We start from the raw sequence: 21,616 nt of genomic DNA, 5'->3' as shown, positions 1-21,616 counted from the left end.
CATCCAGGACTGGGGCCACCAGCACAAGAAGGGTGTGGGTCTGTTAGAATGGGTCCAGAGGAGGGCCATGAAGATGATCAAGGGTCTGGAACACCTCTCCTATGAAGAAAGGTTGAGAGAGCTGGGGCTCTTCAGCCTGAAGAAGAAAAGGTTCCAGGGTGACCTCATTGCAGTCTTTCAGTACTTAAATGGGGCTTATAAAAAGATGGAGATTGACTCCTTGCTCAAGGACATCACAGTCACTGCCCTGCCCCAAGGGGACAAACAGCTGAAGTTAGGGATAGGAGTGGGTTTGAAGATGAGATGTGTTGTGTGTGTGGTGGAGGGTTAGGTGGTCAATTTAACGTTTAGGGATTAGAGGTCAACTTCTAGGGCTAATGCAATGGAAGGGCTTTGAGGGAGGGATTGGTGTTCTGCTCAAGATGCCTGCTCAAGGTGTAGGATAAGGGCAAGCCTTGTGGGTTAGAGTTTTGTTTAGTTCTTGGGTGAGGGCTAGGGTTAACGCTGGCATTCTAGTTCATGATTAGGCTTAATCATCATTCTGCTTGACCTTTAAGTACAAGATGTGTTTGACATCTGCCTTTTCCAAGTCCCGAGGAACCTCTTTGGTCAACCTGTCCTTTCCAAGGCCTCTCAGATAGATCTTATGACAACGTCTGGAGCAGTTCCACCAGCAGATCTCTCACCCTTCCCACTCAACTGCTAAGCAAGCTGAGGATTGAGCAGGGGGATGATGAAGGTTTGGGAAAGGGTTTGGTTAAAACCTCTGAGCACAGCCTTTATGGGCTTCACACAGACAGTGAGGGTGGTGTCACAGAAAACAGTGACACTCATGAGGACTAAAGAGCAGGTGGACAAGACCTTGGGCCTGCCAACACAGGACGCACACACATGAAAACTGTATGGGAGGGAAGAGGAAGATTGGATCCAAAATGTAGATTATGAAATCAAAGAGCATGAGTATCACCGTGACACTGCAGGACAGCTCCAGCAATGGAACAAAACCACAGAAGGTGTCTATGACACTGGGGCCACAGAACTGTAGCTGGGAGGGGGAGAAAGAATTCCTGTACATGAGAGAAATTCCCCTGGTTCAGGTACAGCTGCCTTCTGGAGTCAGGCCTTCCACTTCCCAAGCCTTGCAGAGAACAGGGGTGGCATACAGCCCAGGGCTGACCGTAGGACATGGCCCCCAGCAGGAAGCACTGCGGTCATGCAGAAGGTGCAGGTGTCCTGGTTTCAGTTAGAACAGAATTAATTTTCTTCCTAGGAGCTGGTGGAATGCTGTGTTTTGGCTTAGGATGAGAAGAGTGCTGATAACACGCCGATGTTTTAATTGTTGCAGAGCAGTGCTTATACCAAGCCAAGGACATCTCAGCCTTTTGCTCTGTCCTGCCAACAGGCAGGCTGGGGGTGCAGTAAGAGCTGGGAGGGGACAGACCCAGGACAGGTGACCCAAACTAGCCAAAGGAGTATTCCATACCATCTGACGTCATGCTAAACAATATATAGGGGTGGCTAGCCAGGGGGAGGGGGCCGGACTGCTCAGTTAGGCTGGGCATCGGTCAGCGGGTAGTGAGCAATTGCATTGTGCATCACTTGTTTGTACACATTATTATTATTTTCCTATTATCACCATTGTATTATTATTATTATTATTGTTATTATTACTTTTGTTATTATTATTTTCCTGTCTTATTAAACTGTCTTTATCTCAACTCACGGGCTTCACTTTCCATTTCTCTCCCCCGTCCCAGAGAGGGAGGGGGGAGGGTGAGCGAACGGCTGTGTGGTGTTTAGCTGCCGGCCAGGTTAAACCATGACAGCAAGTGAGAGTGCTGCCACCTCTGTGAGCAAAGGGGGTGCTGTCCCCAGCCAGGAAGCTGGCCAGCATCTGACGCAGAGTGCTGGAGCTGTGCAAGGAGGACAACTCTCCCCCAGAAACAAGGCCACGGGCATCTGCAGGTGTTTGGTATCAGGCACCAGCACAGTGATGAGGGTGTTCCACATCCCAGTCACCGTGCTGGTCAAGCAAGAGAGGAAGAAGAGATTTGTGTATGGGTAGAGGATCTCCCAGGTAGAAAACTGATGATCTGGTTCATCCACTGGAGAACCAAGGTGTAAATGTAGAGCTTGGGAGCGTGATATAGTGATGGACTTGTCAGCACTAAGGTAAAGTTACCTGACCTGGGTGACTCATCCCAGAGTAGTGTCAGGCACAATGCAATTCTTTTTGCCTTCTGCATCTAAAGACCAGGAAGTAGTACTCTGCCTTTCTCTATTGACTGGGCAGGTCTTTTCACATTACTCAATTTAGGTTTTCCTGTCTGAAAGGGGCAATTTCCCAAAAGCAGCCAAGCTCATGGGTATAGCTACGTCAACTTAAAGATATATTTTCTTTCGTTTTCATACTGAGTTTTCCACAGAAGACCCAAGAGATACCATGGATATCTAGGTGTCTACTGTGATTCAAACAGAATTTCTCAGGTTCCAAAAGTCACTTAAAATTTATTTTACTTTATTTCATTTTAGGTTTCATTTTTTTATTTTTTTATTTTAGGTTTCATTTCATTTTATTTTATTTTAGTTTTTTTATTTTATTTTATTTTATTTTATTTTATTTTATTTTATTTTATTTTATTTTATTTTATTTTATTTATTTTATTTTATTTTATTTTATTTTATTTTATTTTATTTTATTTTATTTTATTTTATTTTATTTTTTGATTTTGTTTTATTTTATTTTATTTGTTCTCAAGGAACCCGAGTTGTCTTAGAAAGCGTTTCATGTGTGGGCTGGGCTGCAGTTACATGGACAAAGACCACTGCTGGCAGGGAGGGTGTCTGACCTCCAGACTCTGCTTTTCCTCCCGAAGAAGGTCTCCAAAGAAGTTACCCTGGATGAACAGCAATAGGAGAATGATGCTCAAAACTGAAATGCAGCAAATTTCAGCCTTTAAAAACTGAAAATATTTTTTATTAGCTGCTTTTTGAAATTTTCTTCCTTAAGTACGCCATGCAAACTCTGTAATTAGCTATACAAGGCATGAAGGCTTGAAGAAACTATGGAAGAGATGTTAGGAGTTTCTGCATTTTAATGAGTTCCATGGTGTATTTTGGTGCTGAGTCTATGAAGCTCAGGTACTGAGAGGAGAGTGATGTAACCGCTTGAGCAAGTAAAGTCAGGAGGAAAAGCTGAAGTGACTTGGAGTATGAATGGGCCCCACTGAGGGCTGTTACTAACAAAGCCTCCCCAGGGCCTTGTTAGGGCAGATAATTGGAGGCCATGGTTACAGACAGGCAAAGCACTGTGCTGAGAAAAGTCTTGGTTGGTTTTAGTGAAGCAGAAGAGCCAAGGCCTGACCCCTGGAACTGTGAGAGGAGATTCTGCACCCCCACATCTGGCTCAAGGCTCTTACTGGGATCTGTGGGATGTGGTGGGCAGTGTGATGCCATGAGAACAACACTGGTGTGACACCTCCGTGGTGCTGTACAGGGTTGCAAGGAATCGATGAGGCCTCATCACAATGAATGTAACATATCTCCTAAGCTCTAGCCAAGAGAACAGAAATTTCAGGGCTGTTGGGCCTGCCATTTCTACCAGCACCCTCTGCCTTCTGCTCTGCAGGCTTTCCTTTGCTGTCCCGAAGTCTGAACTATTTCCTTGCAGTCTGCAGACACCCATTTCTGTTCATCACCTTGCTTTCATCCCTTGCTTTCACCCATGTCTCGTCAGCCCTCACCAGATTTTCCTTGAAAGACAAAGCGACGGTCTAATCAGAGGGTGACCTCTGGCACCACAGCACGACCCTTTGAGGGACATTTCTTCCTCCTTGTGGCCAATGCTTAACATCCAAGGTACAGTTTGTGGATTTTTTTTTTTTTTGTTCTTTCCTACTACCAAAGGAAGCTCCATCAGGGTGGAAACCACTCCTGAAGTAGGCATCCCAACCCAGCAGGCTCCTTGCGGCCTCTCAGCCAACCAGACACAAGTCACCTCAGCAGCAGCTTCCAAGCCAGGGGCCTGCTGCTGGCCTTGCAGCTTCTTGTGGAGACACAGCCAAGCCTTGTGCCTGGTGCTGCCCACTCATGGACTCAAGCAGAAGGGACAGGACAACCCATGTTGGGGCCTTCTTTCTGTCTGGGTCCTCCTGGGTGTGTAGGCAGAGGGGATCCCCCAGTCAGCATGCCAAGCAGGTGCCTTGTGCTGGCCTAGCAGGGCCACTGCCAGATGTCAGTCCTCACTTGGCTTTGAATGCCATGAGACCTCATGGCAACCTCATGGTTCCTGCCCTGCCTCAAGGGGCCAAGCACCTAAAGTTAGAGGGCTTGAAGGTGGGGAGGTTAATGCACAGGAAGAAGGGCTTCGGGTGTTAGATGTTCATGTATGGTGTTAGGGACTAGGGCTCACCTTTCTGAGTTAGAGATTAAGGCAAATTTAGTGGAAGTGTTTGGTGTTCTGTTTAAGGTGTGCTGTCTGTGCTTAGGGTATGGGGAAGCTTTGTGGTTTAGGGTTTTGTTTAGGTCTGTAAAGAAGGTGTCTAGGGTTAAACAGAGCATTTCAATGCTAGGATTAAGGGCAGGGATCAAGGTAAACAAAAGAGTAAGGGTAAGGGAAAGAGGCTATGGGCTGAGTTTTGGCTTCAAGGGATACTATGAGGTCTGGCATTAGAGTAGTGGATTCCTGTCAGGGTGTGGTGTAGCATTAAGGGTTAGGGATTAAGTTTACACGTTGAGACCTTGGAAGGGCCTCCTTTTTGAAGTCAGTGTTAGAATAGCATGAACATTACCTGAACATTTTTTCATCTTCAAAACCATGGATTTCTGCTGCCCTAGGTCCTCTTCCCTCCCCTAAATCCCACATCACTCTTAGCCAGGGTTCGGCTGACCTCCACATAGCAGTAATCTTGTTGGGATCAGCTTTCTGATGGCTTTCATGATCTCAGAGCATCTGTCTCACCTCTGTTGGCTACTGCATTCCAAAGACAGAAGTGGCACGTAAGGCAAAATGGAAGAGGACACAAACATGTCTAGGAACACCCTGCACCATGTGCCCAGCAGCTCTGCACAACCACAAAAGTGAGCTTCCTGATGTTAAGTTTTGGTTCCAGAATGGATTCAGGCTAATTTTTTCCAGGCCCTCATGCATGCTTCATTTTCCCCCAGGGATCTTGGAGGCACTGGCTGCCTCTGTGTAGAAAACTGAAAGCAGCCGTGGAGGATGACTTTAGGCAAAAGCTGAAATCTTTTGATTTTGACATGACAACCAGAGGTACTGCTCTGCAGAGAGAGGGAGCTGTGCCCAGGGCACGGGGGCACTCTGCAGGGCCATGCTGGGCAGGCTGGGAGACAGACCCAGCTCATGAGGTCACTGCCACTGCCCCAGGGCTGCAAGGAATCACTCGCTAGGCTCCTTTGCTTGGGCTGCTGTGTGCCCTGGGGCTGCAGAGCTCTCCTCTGCCTGCTCACACCAGACTGAGCACTTGAGCTCTGCTCAGTCCACCTCAGACATAACATGGTGCTCGGCAGTAAATACTGGGGTCATCTTCCCAAGACAAGGTAGCAGTTTCTCAGAGACTGGCAGCACAGCAATCTGCTTGTGGGAACCGATGAGTTACTAAATATTCCTCATGTTTGGGGTTGCAATTCCTTTTTCTTTATTTTTTTCTTTTCCTTTCGCTTTGTTATGTGTCTATCTCTCTGTGAGTTTTTATGTCCTTTCACTTCTCTCTCTAGATGTGTTTCCTCCTCTCCCTCTAGAGGGGGAGGAAGCAGGCAGCTCACGCATGTGTAGTTTCTGGTTGAGGAGAGAAACGAGGAGGCTGGCTATGGTGCAGCTGCAGGAGCCCTGCTCTCTTGCCTGGGAGATCCCCAGCACACAGTGCCTGTGCCCTGCAGGGCCAGCCCCGCTCTCCAGGCCAGCACAAGAGGCCTGGCCCAGCCACAGAGAAGCTCCACATTCCTCTCCAGGATGCCATTTGCCATCAGACCCAGTAACTGCAGGACATGCCAAGGCCATGCCACTTATTACTGTTTGTTGGGCCATGTGCTACCAAGAAGTCAGATCCCAGTCCAGCCCTTTGTCCTTCAGCTATCACTATGGGACTGATCCATCCTGAAGCCCAGAAAAACAAGAAGCCTGTCCAGGGAGGAGCTCCTTGGGTGTATTTCTGACAACTGCTTTAGAAGAGGTGTACAGAGATGTGGAGGAGATGCCACTCTAGGGACATCAGGAAAGTCACCAAGGTGCATGAGATCTGATGGCTAACCCACGTACAAGAGCACAAGAGAACAATGTGGAAGCCAAAAGAGAGCAGCAGTGAAAAGGCCACGTCCTGATGCTGGCCATGGCCATGGCTCCAGGGAAGCAGCAGCCCTGACCCGAAGACAGCAGAGAGGCAGAGCCCAGTGGGCAGTGAGGGGCAGCCCCGAGGGCCACTGGGGCTGCTCCTCCATGTAGCAGCTGGGCTTTTGGCTGTGAACCCCTCCTGTGTGTTGGGGCTCCTTCCCCAGCTCCAGAGTACATGGGAAGAGATGGCAGCTGAGACCAGTGAATTTATGCTTTATTGTCTATACCTACAGAGGATGCCTAGTTCAATAGGTTGATTAGAAGATGTACTCAAAGTAAAAAATTACTAAATAAATTCAACCAATATCAGAAGTCATGAAAATAATAAAAAGAAAAGAAAAATGATATGAAAATCTGTCATGTTCGTTTCTCAAATACAATAGTAGTCCTGACAGGATTATTATTAATGTTTATAATATGATAATAATACTAAGGATAAAAATAATATGATAAAAATCACAATAATATTAACAATATTGATGTTTAATAAGCACATACAAAACCAGTTTCCTCACTGCATCCTTGAGCTCCTGGTTCCTCATGCTGTAAATGAGAGGGTTCACTGCTGGAGGTACCACTGAGTACAGAAGTGACACCATTAGATCCAGGGATGGGGAAGAGATTGAGTTGGGCTTCAGGTAGGCAAAAATGCCAGTGCTGACCATCAGGGAGACCACGGCCAGGTGAGGGAGGCACGTGGAAAAGGCTTTGTGCCGGCCCTGTTCAAAGGGCATCCTCAGCACTGCCCTGAAGATCTGCACATAGGACAGCACAATGAAAGCAAAACAACCAAATGCTAAAACTGCACTAAAGACCAGAAGACCAGCTTCCCTGAGGTAGGCATCTGAGCAGGAGAGCTTGAGGATGTGCGGGATTTCACAGAAGAACTGGTCCACAACATTGCCGTGGCAGAGGGGCAGGGAAAATGTAGTGGCTGTGTGCAGGACAGCATTGAGAAAGCCACTGCCCCAGGCAGCTGCTGCCATCTGGGCACAAGCTCTGCTGCCCACGAGGCTCCCGTAGTGCAGGGGCTTGCAGATGGCAATGTAGCGGTCATAGGCCATGACTGTGAGAAGAAAAAACTCTGAACCAAAGAAGAAGACAAAAAAGAAGAGTTGAGCAGCACAGCCTTGATAGGAGATGGCCCTGGTGTCCCAGAGGGCATTGGCCATGGCTCTGGGCAGAGTGGTGGAGATGGATCCCACGTCGAGGAGGGCGAGGTTGAGGAGAAAGAAGTACATGGGGGTGTGGAGGCGGTGGTGGCAGGCTACGGCGCTGAGGATGAGGCCGTTGCCCAGGAGGGCAGCCAGGTAGATGCCCAGGAAGAGCACGAAGTGCAGGAGCTGCAGCTCGCGCGTGTCTGCGAATGCCAGCAGGAGGAACTCGCTCACAGAGCTGCTGTTGGGCATTTGCTGGCATTGGACACAGTTGTCTGTTGAAGAAAAAAGACAGAACAAAGTTAGAGGAGGCTTCTCTGAGGAAAACCTATTGCAAGTGTTGGAGCACTCCTCTGCCTGAGCCTCTCTTTGCAGGATAACCTTTCCACAGCTCTCTTGCTTGAGCTTGCAGAGGAGTCCATGCTGCTGTTTATCAGGAGGAAGCAGGAATATGGGGTAAACTCTCGTTCAGTCCACTGATCAGGTCACTGGAATTTACAGTGCTGTTTCAAACAATGCATCCCAATGCAGAACAGGGATTCAGATGCCACTGCTGAACACTCTCTTTCTCAGATGCCTTGTGTCAGCCCTCTGTAAGCTGCAGGACCACAACACTTAGGTGTTTCCCTGAGATGGAACTGAAGAAAGCTGAGAGCAAAGAAGCTGCGGTCCAAGTGCAGCTGGACAGGAGTCTCACCTTGTCTGTCTGTTGTGACCAAGTTCTCAGCTCTTCCCTCCTAGCAAGAGGTGTAGAGGTCATTGCACTTATTGCACCTCATTGCAGCTGCCCACAGACAGCCACCCAGAAGCATGGACATGGCCTTAGCAAGGAGATGTCTTCTCCTTGGGGCATGTGGATAACACAAAGACGCCACAAGAGAGCTGCATCCTGCTGGAGAGCAGCCTGCAGCCAGGAGGATGCCCCACAGACAGAACTGGATATCTGACAGCTGGAGTGTCCCATATCCCAGCTGCAGCGTTGCAGAGTCTGGAGAAGGCTTGGCGACTCTGCTCATTGCTGTCCAGGGGAACCTGCTTTAGGGCACTCCAAGGAGCTTCTGCCAGACTTCCTCACCTCGCAGGACAACCCAGCAGGGCTCCCAAAGCCTACTGCATTGCCCACTGCCCTCCCAGAAACAAGACCCAGCACGAGACCCTTCCAGGACCTGCAACTGCATGGCCCTGCAGCCAGGCACTTACCTTGTCAAGGGCTGTGCAGGATTCTCCTGCAGGGAGCTCTCAGAATCCTCTCACTGCCAACTGCCTTCAGCCCCTCTCTCCTTTTCTCCTCTCCGTGTCTGCCTCTGTGTCTCTTTCCTGCTGCACTGTGCAGAGGAGCTGCTCCTTGGCACAGCTGTCTCTCTGCACCAGGGCCCTCTTACCACGAGTTCTCTCTGTCCCACGAGCCAGGCCCAGCTCAGCAGCACAGCACCAGCCCAAGACACTGCAATCACCCCTCTGGGGGCTTTGCTGATGAGCCCACGAACCTCAGGCCCTCAGAGACAATTGAAGACATCTCTCCAGAAGTCCAAGTCAGAGGCAAGTTTCCTGCAGTGTCCCCCTGAGGGCCAGCACTCACACAGCCTCCCTTGGAGCTCGTTAGAGCAGAACCCTGGAGGCAGTGAGGACAAGGAGACAAAGGCAATGTGAAGGTGACAGTGATGTGTAGGAAAACTGGATGTGTGTCACCAAGCACAAGGGCGCAGACAATAATGAATGATTTAAAATTTTAAAAGACAGAAAATTAAGATAAAATAGTAATAATAACAATAACTATAATAATATTAATAATAATATGTACAAGGCAAGTGATGCACCATGCAATTGTTGAGAAACCCCTCACCGATGTTCAACCTGTCTCTGAGCTTTGGTCCCACTGACCCTGGCCAGCCGGCATCAGGATCTCTTGTGCATGTCCCTTGACCTTAATTTCTTTTCGTGCAAAATCAGCTCTCAGAGGAATTTGGAGTATTTTCTTCCCTTTCTCTAATACTCCCTCTGATCTGTCACCCCACCCAGTAATGCCATCGATGTAGTGCAGGTGCTCAGGAGCTTCCTCCTCTTCCAGGGCAGTCTGAATCATGCTGCTGGCATGGCAGCACTCAGCATTGCGGGACTTCATTCAGGCCACGCTAGGCCTCTGTTAGTGCACTCGGTTGCTGCTATACTGACTCAGGTGCACGGTTGTGGTAGGGATTGTCACCAGCTGTCCTTCAGTCCTCATCAACCCCACAACACTATAATGTCCTCTGTCTCCAAGGCAGCTATGCCAAAAGCCCACCGATACCCTTTTGGGTCCCTGAAATATCTATCCTCTCCTGAAGCAGTCTCTTCCAAGGATGCACAGAGTCTCTCGGCCAGTGCTAATGGGGTACTTTTGCCATTCTTTCCAACTTAGACACACTTCAGCCTCCAGTACAGTTCAGAGTTGGGATCCCCCTGTCACTCCAGACATACAAATGGGTTCGACCCTCTTAGCTTGATGGCATTAGGGTTCGCTGTGCAGTGGTGCCCACTAGCTCCTGATACTTCAGTGGGTCTGATGTGCAAGGCCATGGAATCCCCACAGTCCAATAAGCCCGACTGTCCCCTTCCTCCCCCTGGCTGGAGGCACAGCCCCTCTAGTCCTGCTCATAGTATTCAGTACTGTGTCTGCAGGACAGCCTGCTGGAAATTGGAGCAGCAGTTCTCTAAGAGCCCCTTTTAGTGATTGTTTTTCCTTGCCACTCACACACCCGTGCCTCTAGGCTGGAGGTGGATTTTCCATCCCACTTTCTCATGTCCTCTCCATGGTCACACAGGTAAAACCACAGGGTGGCACATAGTGTGTACCCACCATATCTGCCTTCCTGCCCTCTAATTCCAGGGAGGGGCGCTGTTTCTCTCAGCACCAGAGCAGCATAGGGATAGGGATCGCATGATTACTGATGCTCTTATGGCTTCTTCCTCTTCGTCCTCCTACTCACATGATGGCCCAGCTTTTCTGAAGACTGCATCATCTTCTGACTAACTGACTTTCACATCCATTGTTTTTTCTTGCATAGAGGAGCAACTGATACAGACAGAGCTTGGTTTTCTGGCTCAGACACAGGGCCCAGAAAAAGAGCTGGAGTTGCTGCAGGACATTTTGCAGATGCTGTAGTAGCTGCAGGGTCTTTCAGAGGGGTTGGAGTGACTGCAGGGCTTTTCACAGAGGCTGGATTGGCATTGATTGTGGCTCTGTAAGCACAGGCCAAGACCCAGCACACTGCAGTGGCATGTGTCTCTTTGGAAATGCCAGGGTGATAACACCTCCTTTTCAAGCATTTAACCATTTTTTTTTTTTTAGGATTCTGCATTTGCTTGGGGTGAAGTTCCAAAGTTCTGGAGGTGCTGACTGCTGTAGGTGCCTGCCCAGATCCTCCCTCACTCCCTGCCACTCCAAACTCTCCTGCCACCAGACAGAAATCTGAATGGTATTCTTAAGTAGTCCTGAAACACATTCAGGAGACATAACGATAGAAGCGTGCTGGTTTGACCATCCCAAGGATATTCAAAACTTTGAAGAGCCAGTGTAAATAGCCTGGAGGAGAAGGGTGAGGTGAAAGAGAAAAGGAGAGTGAACAAGTGGGGAAAAATGACCTCCCCTGTGTCCCCCATGGCTTGGTTTCCTGAGGAGAAATGGTCCAGAGTGTAGTTCTTAATAGTTTCTGAGAGATGGCTTCCAAGGTATCATGGTAATGGCAGTGCTGTGTACAAGTACCAGATTAGTCTCAAGACCAGGAATTTTATCATATCATCAGCCAGTGTTACACAACACATCAAAAGAATAAACTTGACGCAGCCATCAGAAAAGATAAAACAGCATGACAGGGGAGACATACAGTAAGTAATGTGCTATGCAACACAATTTTGAAATTTAGCACAACAGATCTGAGCTTAAAAGAAAAAGAGAGAAAGAGAGAGGAAGGAAGGAAGGAAGGAAGGAAGGAAGGAAGGAAGGAAGGAAGGAAGGAAGGAAGGAAGGAAGGAAGGAAGGAAGGAAGGAAGGAAGGAAGGAAGGAAGGAAGGAAATTTTGTGATCACCAACTATTAAAATCAACTAATGCTTATAATAGCTTTCTTTTAACATGCTGTGGTCAGATCTGCCATTTGCTCAAAATTTGTGCTCCATGTTGGGCACCAAAAGAGTGTGGTTTGACCCGGGAGGCAGCACAGCACCACACAGCCATTCCCTCACACACACACCCTGCTACACACCGAGCAGATGCAGGAGAGAATGAGGAGGGGAAAAAAGATAAAATACATAAATAAATAAATAAATCATGGATTGAGGTAAAGATAGTTTAATAGGACAGAAAGGGAAGAGGAATAATATGAGCAATGATGATGACAATCATGATGGTGATTGCATGTCCCACAGTAGTGGTACTCCCTACCCTGGCCAGCCACCCCATATTGATTGTTCAGCACGACGTCATGTGGTCTGGAACATCCCTTTGGCTTCTTGGGGTCAGCTGTTCTGCTTCTGTCCCCACTAGCTTTGCAGGCACCCCCAGCCCTCCACTGCTGGGCAACAACTAAGCCATCAGTGTCTAATCAGCATTCTTCTCATGCTGAATCCAAAACACAGTTTCATACCAGCTCCTAGGAGGAAAATTACCTCGATCCTAGCCAGCTCCAGGACACCCACAGACTAAGGGCATGATATATCTGTGTGTATATCAACAGAGAAAAGGTGCTGGCGATTAATTGGAAAGTACTGGAGCTGAGCATGATGCAGATGGTATGCAATATGGGCCGGATATTGTCCATGTGTCGGCTGGGATAGACTTAATTTCCTTCCTATTAGAATGCACAGTGCAGTGCTGTTGACGGAAGGAAGACACAGACGCTCAATATGAGTGAACAATGAACTTCAACCTTAATGGATAGCTCAGTCGCCTTTTATCTAGTTCGAACATAATCAACTCATACATATTGCAAAAACTAAGCTCAGGATTGGCTAACATTTCCCGCTCTTTTCAGGTAGTTCCTCCTTCTTTTAGCCACCTTCCCGCCTTAGGGACTTTCCCAATCGCTCAAGGGCATCGTGTCCTTGAGCCTGATTGGCTCTCAGCCAGCTGCGTACGTGCCAGACTCATGTGAGTTGAGTACGGTACTTCACTAGCCCATTGCCTCTTAACTGCCCAACATCCACGTGTCCTATTTCACTTAACCATTCCTCCACAATTCCCCCGTTTTTATTTTGCGCTACAAATACCTTCTCTGTGAGTTGCTCTAGTTTCTTAGTTAGGCAGTTAAAGATTATACATGCAGCAACTATAATCAATATAATTATAAGTAGAAAGCGAAGTCCCTCTTTAACTAACAAAACCCATCCACCCATGTTCCCAAAAACAGATTTAAGCCAACCTTCAAACCAACTATCTTGTTGTGAATTGATTAACCATGGTCGGAAAGATTAAAGCAACACATTCCTTCCACATCTTCACACCCATGTCCCTGAGCCAGCAATAAGAAATCAATAGCGGCCCTATTTTGCAATACAGCATGTCTTAGACTCTCCATATCTTGTGAAATTTCAGAAAGAACTTGTGTTGTTACATTTGATTGTTTAACAGCCCAACAAGCAAGCTTATTAATGTTAGTCAAAGCGTGTGCAGTTCCCACACCAGGCACCAAAGAAGCAAAGAATCTTTCTGCTGGACCCCACAATTCTACATCATCATTACAGTCAGAACCCAAAGTTTTTAGTTCTCATTTAATTCTTCTGCTCCTTGTCGAGTTCTGCCACGAGTGTAAATCTGGAGCGAAAAGCGTGAGTCGTCCTAGGTAACACGGACCTCCAAAAGCATTGGCTGGTATTCCTTGCCATGCACGGTCCCAACAGATTAAAAACATGCCAGGTGGCAAAGCTTTGGCCTGACTTTGAAGCCAGGTCGAGTTGGTGTCACCTATTCCATATGCCCCAAATGGTACACTAATGTTACCGGTGTTGTTCCATCCGCAGTAATGTCCATTGGTCTCAAATCCAAGGGTCCTCGATGTTATGTTGGTCCAGTGCGTTTTATTTTGTTTCCCTTCATTGAGTACAAAGCATGTTTGTGTCCAGTTACTACTGCTATTCCCTACTACCACAGACCCCAGGAGATCCAGTTCTTGAGGGTCCCATGGCAGTGAGTTATTAAGAGCTTGCAGGGCAGCAACTACTCCATCCGAGACTTTTGCAGAAAGGGATCTACTGAGTAGAGTAATACTGGCAGAATATGGTGCTAACATTTCACTCAGTTCCTCTGGATCCCCTATTGGGACCCCAAACAAGCATGTTCTAAAAGGATCAGATGCAGAAGCGAGAGACAGACAAAATGAGCTCTGTCCAGACGGATTAGCCCAGGTGACCCATATATTCCACTGAGGGTCAATTTTCCCTAAGATGGCATTACCATGTCCAGCCATTATTATAACTGATAACATAATCAAAGTCCCTTGCTTCGTTAATTCAGCCATGGTTGCTGTTATCCTTTTTTGGTGACTTTTCTTCAAGGGCTGGTTTTACATCAGAGGTCAAGTACGTAACACAACCATACAACTTAACCCTAATAACACTACAATTACTGTAAGCACTCAATGGCAACACAATTAATAGTAAGCAACACAACTCAATAGCAACACACCCAAACCCAATCACTTGATGGTGATCAAAGGCTGCTCTTGATAGTCGTCGAGGCGCCACAGCCCACGTCACTGTCAGAATAACTATCAGGAACCTCTTCCTGGTCGTCCTCAGCGCATGCAGACTCCAAAGCTGCTTCAGTCCGCTTTGCAGTGATCCACCGGGCACCCGCTTCCGGCACCACTTCAAAATCTCTGTAACATTTTATAACATTTTTGCAAGTAACCCTTCAACCACATTTATCACAATACTACATGCAATGATGATTGACACCACAGCGAACAAAATCCTCAATCCCTCCTTGATCAATCCCAGTAACCATCTATGCACTGTTTCAAACAAACCAGTGAACCATTGATGGAAAGGATTGATACCATATTGACTCTTTCTCATGTGCTCTTTCAAGAAAGTAATGGATTTGTGAATTGACTCATTACGATCAAAAATTTTTAAACAGTACGTTCCCTTAAGTTTCTCCAAGTGGCTACTTCACACAATGACCCCATACTTGTGAAACATGATTTTGCTTGACCAGTACTAATTTCCTATGATTTCAGCCTGTACTATGGCAATAAATGCGCTCTCACTCACACAGTACACGGCACACTCACACACCCAGAGCACACTTGCACACCCAGAGCACACTCAGAGGACTCTGGCACATCTCACTCTCAATCATACCACAACCTCAATCATACCACAAGAATATAATTTAGAATGATAAGCAAACAAACAAGTATTGCCTCTCATTGTGTTCCTCATGAAGTGACTTGCAACACTTTGTTTTAAAACCTTACCCTTACACAAATACTTTCAACACAAAATACCTGGACATTTAAGAATAACACATACAATTATTAACACTCCAGTTAGTATCCCTTTTGCATTGCAAGGTAAACCTCTTATAAAAAGAATGCCAGAGAGAAGCAGCACAGCCGCCGCTGCTTCCATGGTTCCGTCAGACAGGCTGCTGGGTCCTGATGTCCGTCCCTCTGCTCTGTGCCGACTCGCCACACGGTGAGGGTCGGCTGCCGTTCGATTCCGCGGAACTCCAAGCGCAGCGCTGCACTCTGCTGCGCATGCGCAGCCCCGACCTGTCATTGCACCGCCAGGGGCGGCTTCCCGCGCGCGGGAAACCTGCTGTCTCGTGGCGGTGACTGAGGGGGGGGAGGCTCCCATTGCCCCGTAGCCCCCTGAGGCAGCGTTACCGTTCTCACTGAAGGCGGCAGTGGGCAATCCCCAGCTCCAGCACTTCCCGGCTCTCCCAGTCGCTCTGTAGCGGCAGTAGCGACTCTCTGCTCAGCCTGATGTGTAACTAAGGCGTTAGTGACTGTTCTCCAAGGCTTCAATAATTTTTTAGCAGCCTTATTTTCATTAATAACTTCATCAAACAATTTGTCTCCAAATTTACGCCACTCTGTTTGTTCAAAAACTGTATCAGGATTGATAAAACAACCCTTAGCTACCCCATATGCTAATAATCCTGGTAAATCCTTTTTGCAGTCTATAAGCTGCGTGCTCCGCTTTTCTAAAAAGCATTTGAGCAAATCATACGCCGCTTGTCTCTCCATACCTTTATATACGTCGGTACCGTTGCAGCCTTTGCAAAGACCTCGGCGACGCTTTCCGGCGGGACCCTCTATAGGCTCATCCCGGGTGCGAGGACTCCCTTTCCGAGCTGCGGGTGTGGGGATTCCAGGTTTCTTGTCCATTCACCTTTCAGACCTCGGATGCAGGGATTCAGCAATTTATAATCCTTTTCACCTCCTGAGCTGCGTTGCAGGACCGGTCCTCGTATTCCGTCCAACCGTGGCTCGCAGGTACAATTCCAGCGCAGGTTCAACTCCAGCGAAGTTCCTGTTCCCGTTCAGAAGGTCCCTGTTCCCATTCAGATTTGTCCCTGTTCGGGCGCCATTTGTTGCGAGGACATTTGTTGTCGACGGAAGGAAGACACAGACGCTCAATATGAGTGATCAGTGAACTTCGATTTATTGGATAGCTCAGTCGTCTTTTATCTAATTCAATATAATTAGCTCATACATATTGCAAAAGCTAAGCTCATGATTGGTTAGTGCATTTCTCTATTCTATCAGCTAGTTTCCCACCGAAATAACACAGTTAGTACTTTCCCAGACCACCAACAGATATCATGTCCTTGTACCTGAAACCTCCCTGAAACCTCCCAGATTTTACGTACTTTCTCAGACTCATATGAGCTGCGTTCGATGCTTTGTTAGCTCGCGACCTCCTAGTTGCTCAACATTCACATGACCTACTTCACTTAACCATTCCTCCACAGAGGACAGACCCCTGAGGTACAAGACTCACCACCAGCCTCCACTTGGACATAGAGCCATTGAGCACCACTCTCTGGGTGTGACCTTCAGGCCAACTCCTTACCCACTGAATGGTGCACCCATCAAATGCATATCTCTCTAATTTGGAGACCAGGATGTCATGTGGGACCATGGCAATGGTCTTACAGAAGTCCAAGTAGATGACATCAGTCGGTCTTCCCTTGTTGTCTGATGTGGTCACTCCATTGTAGAAAGCCACCAGATTGGCCAGGCACCATTTACCCTTTGGTGAAGCCATTCTGGTTGTCTCGGATCACCTCTTTGTGCCTTGACACTGATTCCAGGAGGATCTTTTCCATGATCTTTTGAGGCACAGAGCTGAGGCTCACCATTCAGTAGTTCCCTGTGTTATCCTTTCTACCCTTTTTAAAAATGGGAGTGATATTTCCCTTTTTCAAGCCACCAGGGACTTCACACAACTGACAGGAATCTTCAAATATGATGGAGAGAGGCTTGCCAACTGCATCAGCCAGTTCTCTCATGACGACGGGATGCAAGTCATCAGGTGCCATAGACTTGTGCTTGTTGAGTTCCATCAGGTGGTCTCAAACCTGCACTTCATTTACAGTGGGTGGGACTTTGCACCCCCAGCCTACATCCATGGGTCCAGGGAAATGAAAGACTTGGGAAGACTGACTGGCAGGGAAGACTGAGGCAAAGATGTTGTTGAGTCCCTCAGCCTTCTCCATGTCTGTCATTGCCAGTTCACCCTTCTCATCCATCACAAGGGGTACACTCTCCTTGGCCTTTATTTTCTGAGTGATGTATTTCTAGAATCTCTTCCTATTATTCCTTGCATCTCTTGCCAAGCTGAGGCTTACTCACCCAAATGCCTTCCCTGGACACTAGTATCAAAATGATCTATTTATCCGTCGATTTCTTGGCAGACCTAAATAAAATGCTAAACTACAGAGCTTGTCCATACCCTAACCACAGAAGAACACCAAACATTCCCAAAAAAACTCTGTTTACACTTTCACCCAGAAAAGTGAGTCCTAGTCCCTAAGGGACTAGGGAGATGCAAGCTCTGCCTCAGGATCTCCTGCCCCAGCAGCAGCAATGTGACTGTGACAGGGAATGTGAGGTCACTTCTGTCTCTGCACTTGATAGGGCAGCAGCAGGAACGTGTCGCAGAAAGGGACTGTGAGGTCACTTGTGCCTGGAGGTGGCAGGTCAGCCTTGACTTCTCCCTGGGAGCTGCACTTTTGGGCTGACATCTGGCAGTGCCCCTGCTAGGCCAGCAGAAGGCACCTGCTTGGCATGCTGACTGGGGGATCCCCTCTGCCTCCAGAGCCAGGAGGCAGAGGGGATCCAAATGGACTTGGCTCCATTCACCACGACTCCTTGGGCCCGGCTATCCAGCCAGTTTCTAACCCAACGAAGCGTGCGCCAGTCCAAGCCTAGGGCAGCCAGTTTCTTGAGGAGAATGCTTTGGGAGACGGTGTCAAAAGCCTTGCTGAAGTCAAGATAGACCACATCCACAGCCTTCCCTGGCTTGGAAGATGCTGCTGAGGTGACTTGTGACTGGTTGTCCGACTGGTTGCAAGAAGGCTGCTGGGTTGGGATGCCTACTTCAGGAGTAGTTTCCACCCTGATGGAGTTTCCTTTGGTAGTAGGAAAGAACAGGAGAGAAAAAAAAATATGCTACAAAATGTGCATTGGAAGGATGGCACTGGCCATGAGAAGGAAGAAATGCCCAGGAGAACAACTGGTTTTGTTGCTAGTAAAAGAGGCAAAGAAGACATTATGTGTCTCAGCCTTTACCTCATTCCTTGTCACCAGGTTTCCCCCCAAAAATCCAATAAAGCATTATGATTCTCCCTAACCTTCCATCATTTAAAGTATTTTTATTTATTTATTTTTTTATTGTCTTTGAGAGTAATAGATGGATTGAGCTCCAGCTGGGCTTTGGCCCGTCCACTTTTGACCTGCACAGCCCCATAACATTCACGACACAGCTCCAGACAAACTGACAGCATGCATGAGAAGAAAGCACAGCAAATGTGGAACCTGACAGCCTTCCATCGCCTACCCTTGAGTGACTGTGCTGCAATGCCATTTAGCCAGTTACTCCTGAATTATCCACATTTCCCTGCAACTCTTGCTGCTGCTGCTCTCTGGTCAGAGATAGCACAATTACACGAAGGTTGAACTGTCTGCCTGCTGACATTAACAGCTGATAGAATGGAGCATCACTGTGGGTGAACCTTGAGAAACTGCAGGATTTTGACTTCAGAAAACTTTTGACTTTCACATGGAGAAGAGCCCAGTCCTGTACCAGAGGGAGAGAAACCCCACACATCAGGGCAGACTGGGACCCTGCTGAGTGAGTAGTGCCCAGGAAGAGGAGGGCTTGGGCACCACGAGGGATGCCATACGAGCAGTGTTGCCTGCTCATCCATCACAAGGGGTACACTCTCCTTGGCCTTTCTTTTCTGAGCAGTGTATCTGTAGAATCCCTTCCTATTATTCCTTGCATCACTTGAGAAGATCAGTTCCATCTGTGCATTGGCTTTCCTTATCCCATCCCTGTACACCCAAAACTGAAACATGTGAGAGGGCCTGGGAAAAGGAACCCTGGCTCCATAGAAGCCACTTGGGAAACAAAACTTGTAGGTAGGAAGCATGATTTTGTGGAGGTGCAAAGCTGATGGGCACATTGTGCAGGATGCTCCTAAAGACCCATATGTCCTTTTCCCTCCTGACTACAATGCGACTTCCTTCTCAGGAATGGGGTAGCCAACAGAGGTGAAATAGATACACTGAGATGTTAAATGTCATCAGAAAGCTGATCCCAATAAAATATGGCACAGTCAGGAGCAGCTTGGACAAGAGACTGTAGATGCTAGATGCTACACTAACACTGATTTAAAACAGTCATGTATTGCCGTCACCTTATTTGAACCAGTAATTTTAATCCTTAAAACTAAATGCTACTAAATACTAAACACTACTCCACCTCTCTGAGAGGAATCCACTACTCAAAGTATGCACTGAAGCAAAACACAGCCCATAGCCCCTTTCCCTTACCATTCCCTTACCTTTACACTCCTGCTTACCCCAATCCCTACCCCAAACACTAACATTAAAATGCACTATTTAGCCCTAGAGAAGTTGTTGGCAGGCCTTAAAATTCCCTAAACCACAGGGCTTGCCCATACGATTATTACAGACCTCATATGCACAGAAGAACACCAAAGATTCCCATTAAACCTGTGTTTATCCTCTAACCTAGAATGGTGAGCTCTAGTCCCTAAAGAACTCTAGAGAGGTCAGCCCTACTTCAGGATGTCCTGACCCAGCAGGAGAAATGTGACTGTGAAGTCACTTCTCTCTTTGCACTTCATAGGACAGCAGCAAGAACATGTCACAGAAAGGGACTGTGAGGTCACTTGTGTCTGGAGGTGGCAGGTCAGCCTTGACTTCTCCCTGGGAGCTGCACTTTTGGGCTGACATCTGGCAGTGGCCCTGCTAGGCCAGCAGAAGGCACCTGCTTGGCATGCTGACTGGGGGATCCCCTCTGCCTCCAGAGCCAGGAGGACCCAGGCAGAAAGAGGTCAAAGGTTGGACTCAATGATCTAGAGGTCTCTTCCAACCTAGAAATTGTGTGTGTCTGTGTGTGTGTCTGTGTGTGAAGGCCCCAAGATTGGTTGTTCTTTCCCTTCTGCTTGAGTCCATGACTGGGCAGCAGCAGGCACAAGGCTTGGCTGTGTCTAACCAAAAAGCTGCAAGGCCAGCAGCAAGCCCCTGGCTTGGAACCTGCTGCTGAGCTGATTTGTGTGTGCTTGGCTGAGAGGACACAAGGAGCCTGCTGGGTTGGGATGCCTACTTCAGGAGAGGTTTCCACCACAGGGATGCCATATGAGCAGTGGTGCCTTCTCACAAGGAACCAGGCCAGCTTCCTTCAGAGCTGCCTTATGAGATATTTGGGTCCATGGCTATGGCTATTGTCTCAGCCACTAAAGCTTTTGAGGAGACAGCTAATCATTAAAGCACCAGAGCCTAATTGACTCCTCATGGGCTCATCAGCAAAGCCCCCAGAGAGGTGATTATAATGCCTTGGGCTGGGCCTGTGCTGCTGAGCTGGGCCGGGCTCCTGGGACATGAAAAAAAAAAACACATTTCAAAAAGTCCCATGAAGCTGATAGACATCTGTGCCCAGGAGCAGCTCCTCTGCACAGTGCAGCAGGGTTGGGGGCTCTGACTGCAGCTGGCATGCAGAGAGGAGAGAAGGAGAGAGGGCTTGGAGACAGTTTTGAGTGGGAGGATGCTGAGAGCTGCCTGCAGGAGAAACCTGCACAGCCCTTGACAAGGTAAGGGTCTGGCTGCAGGGCCATGCAGCTGCAGGTCCTGGAAGGGTCTCGTGCTGGGTCTTGTTTCTGGGAGTGGGCAATACAGTAGGCTTTGAGAGTCCTGCTGGGCTGCTCTGCGAGGTGAGGAAGTCTGGCAGAAACCCCTTGGAGTATCATAATCTAGCTACTCCTGGTCATATAAAACAGGGATGGCCAAACTCCTAAAGAAACTGCATGGGATGCAGATTGGATATTGGGATACCCCAGCTTGTGAATATCCAGCTCTGTCTGAGGGTTGTCCTCCTGGGCTGCAGGCTGTTCTCCTGCAAGATGCAGCTCTCTCGAGGCATCCCTGTGTTATCCAGGTGCCCCAAGGAGGAAGCAGTTCTGTGTTAAGGTCATGTCCGTGCTGCTGGATGGCTGTCTGTGTGCAGCTGGAGTGAGTCCTCTACACCCCTGGTTAGGAGAGAAGAGCTGAGATCCTGCTCATGCACCTGCAGACAAAGTGAATATTCTGTCCATCTGCACTTCTACTGCAGCTTCTGTGCTCCCAGCTGTCTCAGCTTTCTTCTCAGAGAAATCCCTGACCATGTTCATCATGCTAACCATTACAGGGATAACTACTAGATAACAAAAGAAAATTCTACCTTGCTCAAGCAAGAAAGCTGCAGGAAGGTTCTCCTGCAAAGAGAGAGGTTCAGGCTAGGGCATGCTTTAAGGCTTGCAATGGATTTCCTGAGAGAAGTTTGTTATGACGTTTCTCTGCCATCTCGTCTTCAGCACACAACTGTATCCAGAGTCAGCAA

General features: G+C 48.0%; 1 protein-coding gene across 1 annotated transcript; it reads right to left on the bottom strand.

Annotated features, from left to right (window-relative positions):
* Positions 1 to 702: 702 nt before the first annotated feature.
* Positions 703 to 7,758, bottom strand: LOC311427950 (olfactory receptor 14C36-like; the record flags this gene model as incomplete). The annotated part of the gene is made up of 2 exons (XM_084539527.1): positions 703 to 868; positions 6,848 to 7,758. The coding sequence occupies 2 exons, from the start codon at positions 7,756 to 7,758 to the stop codon at positions 703 to 705; spliced, it is 1,077 nt and encodes a 358-aa protein (XP_084395653.1).
* Between the last annotated feature and the right edge of the window lie 13,858 nt (positions 7,759 to 21,616).

The sequence above is a fragment of the Aythya ferina genome (assembly GCF_964211825.1).
Source record: "Aythya ferina genome assembly, contig: HAP1_SCAFFOLD_29, whole genome shotgun sequence".
Taxonomy (NCBI): Eukaryota; Metazoa; Chordata; class Aves; order Anseriformes; family Anatidae; genus Aythya; species Aythya ferina.
This window is presented reverse-complemented; position numbering and strand designations above follow the sequence as displayed.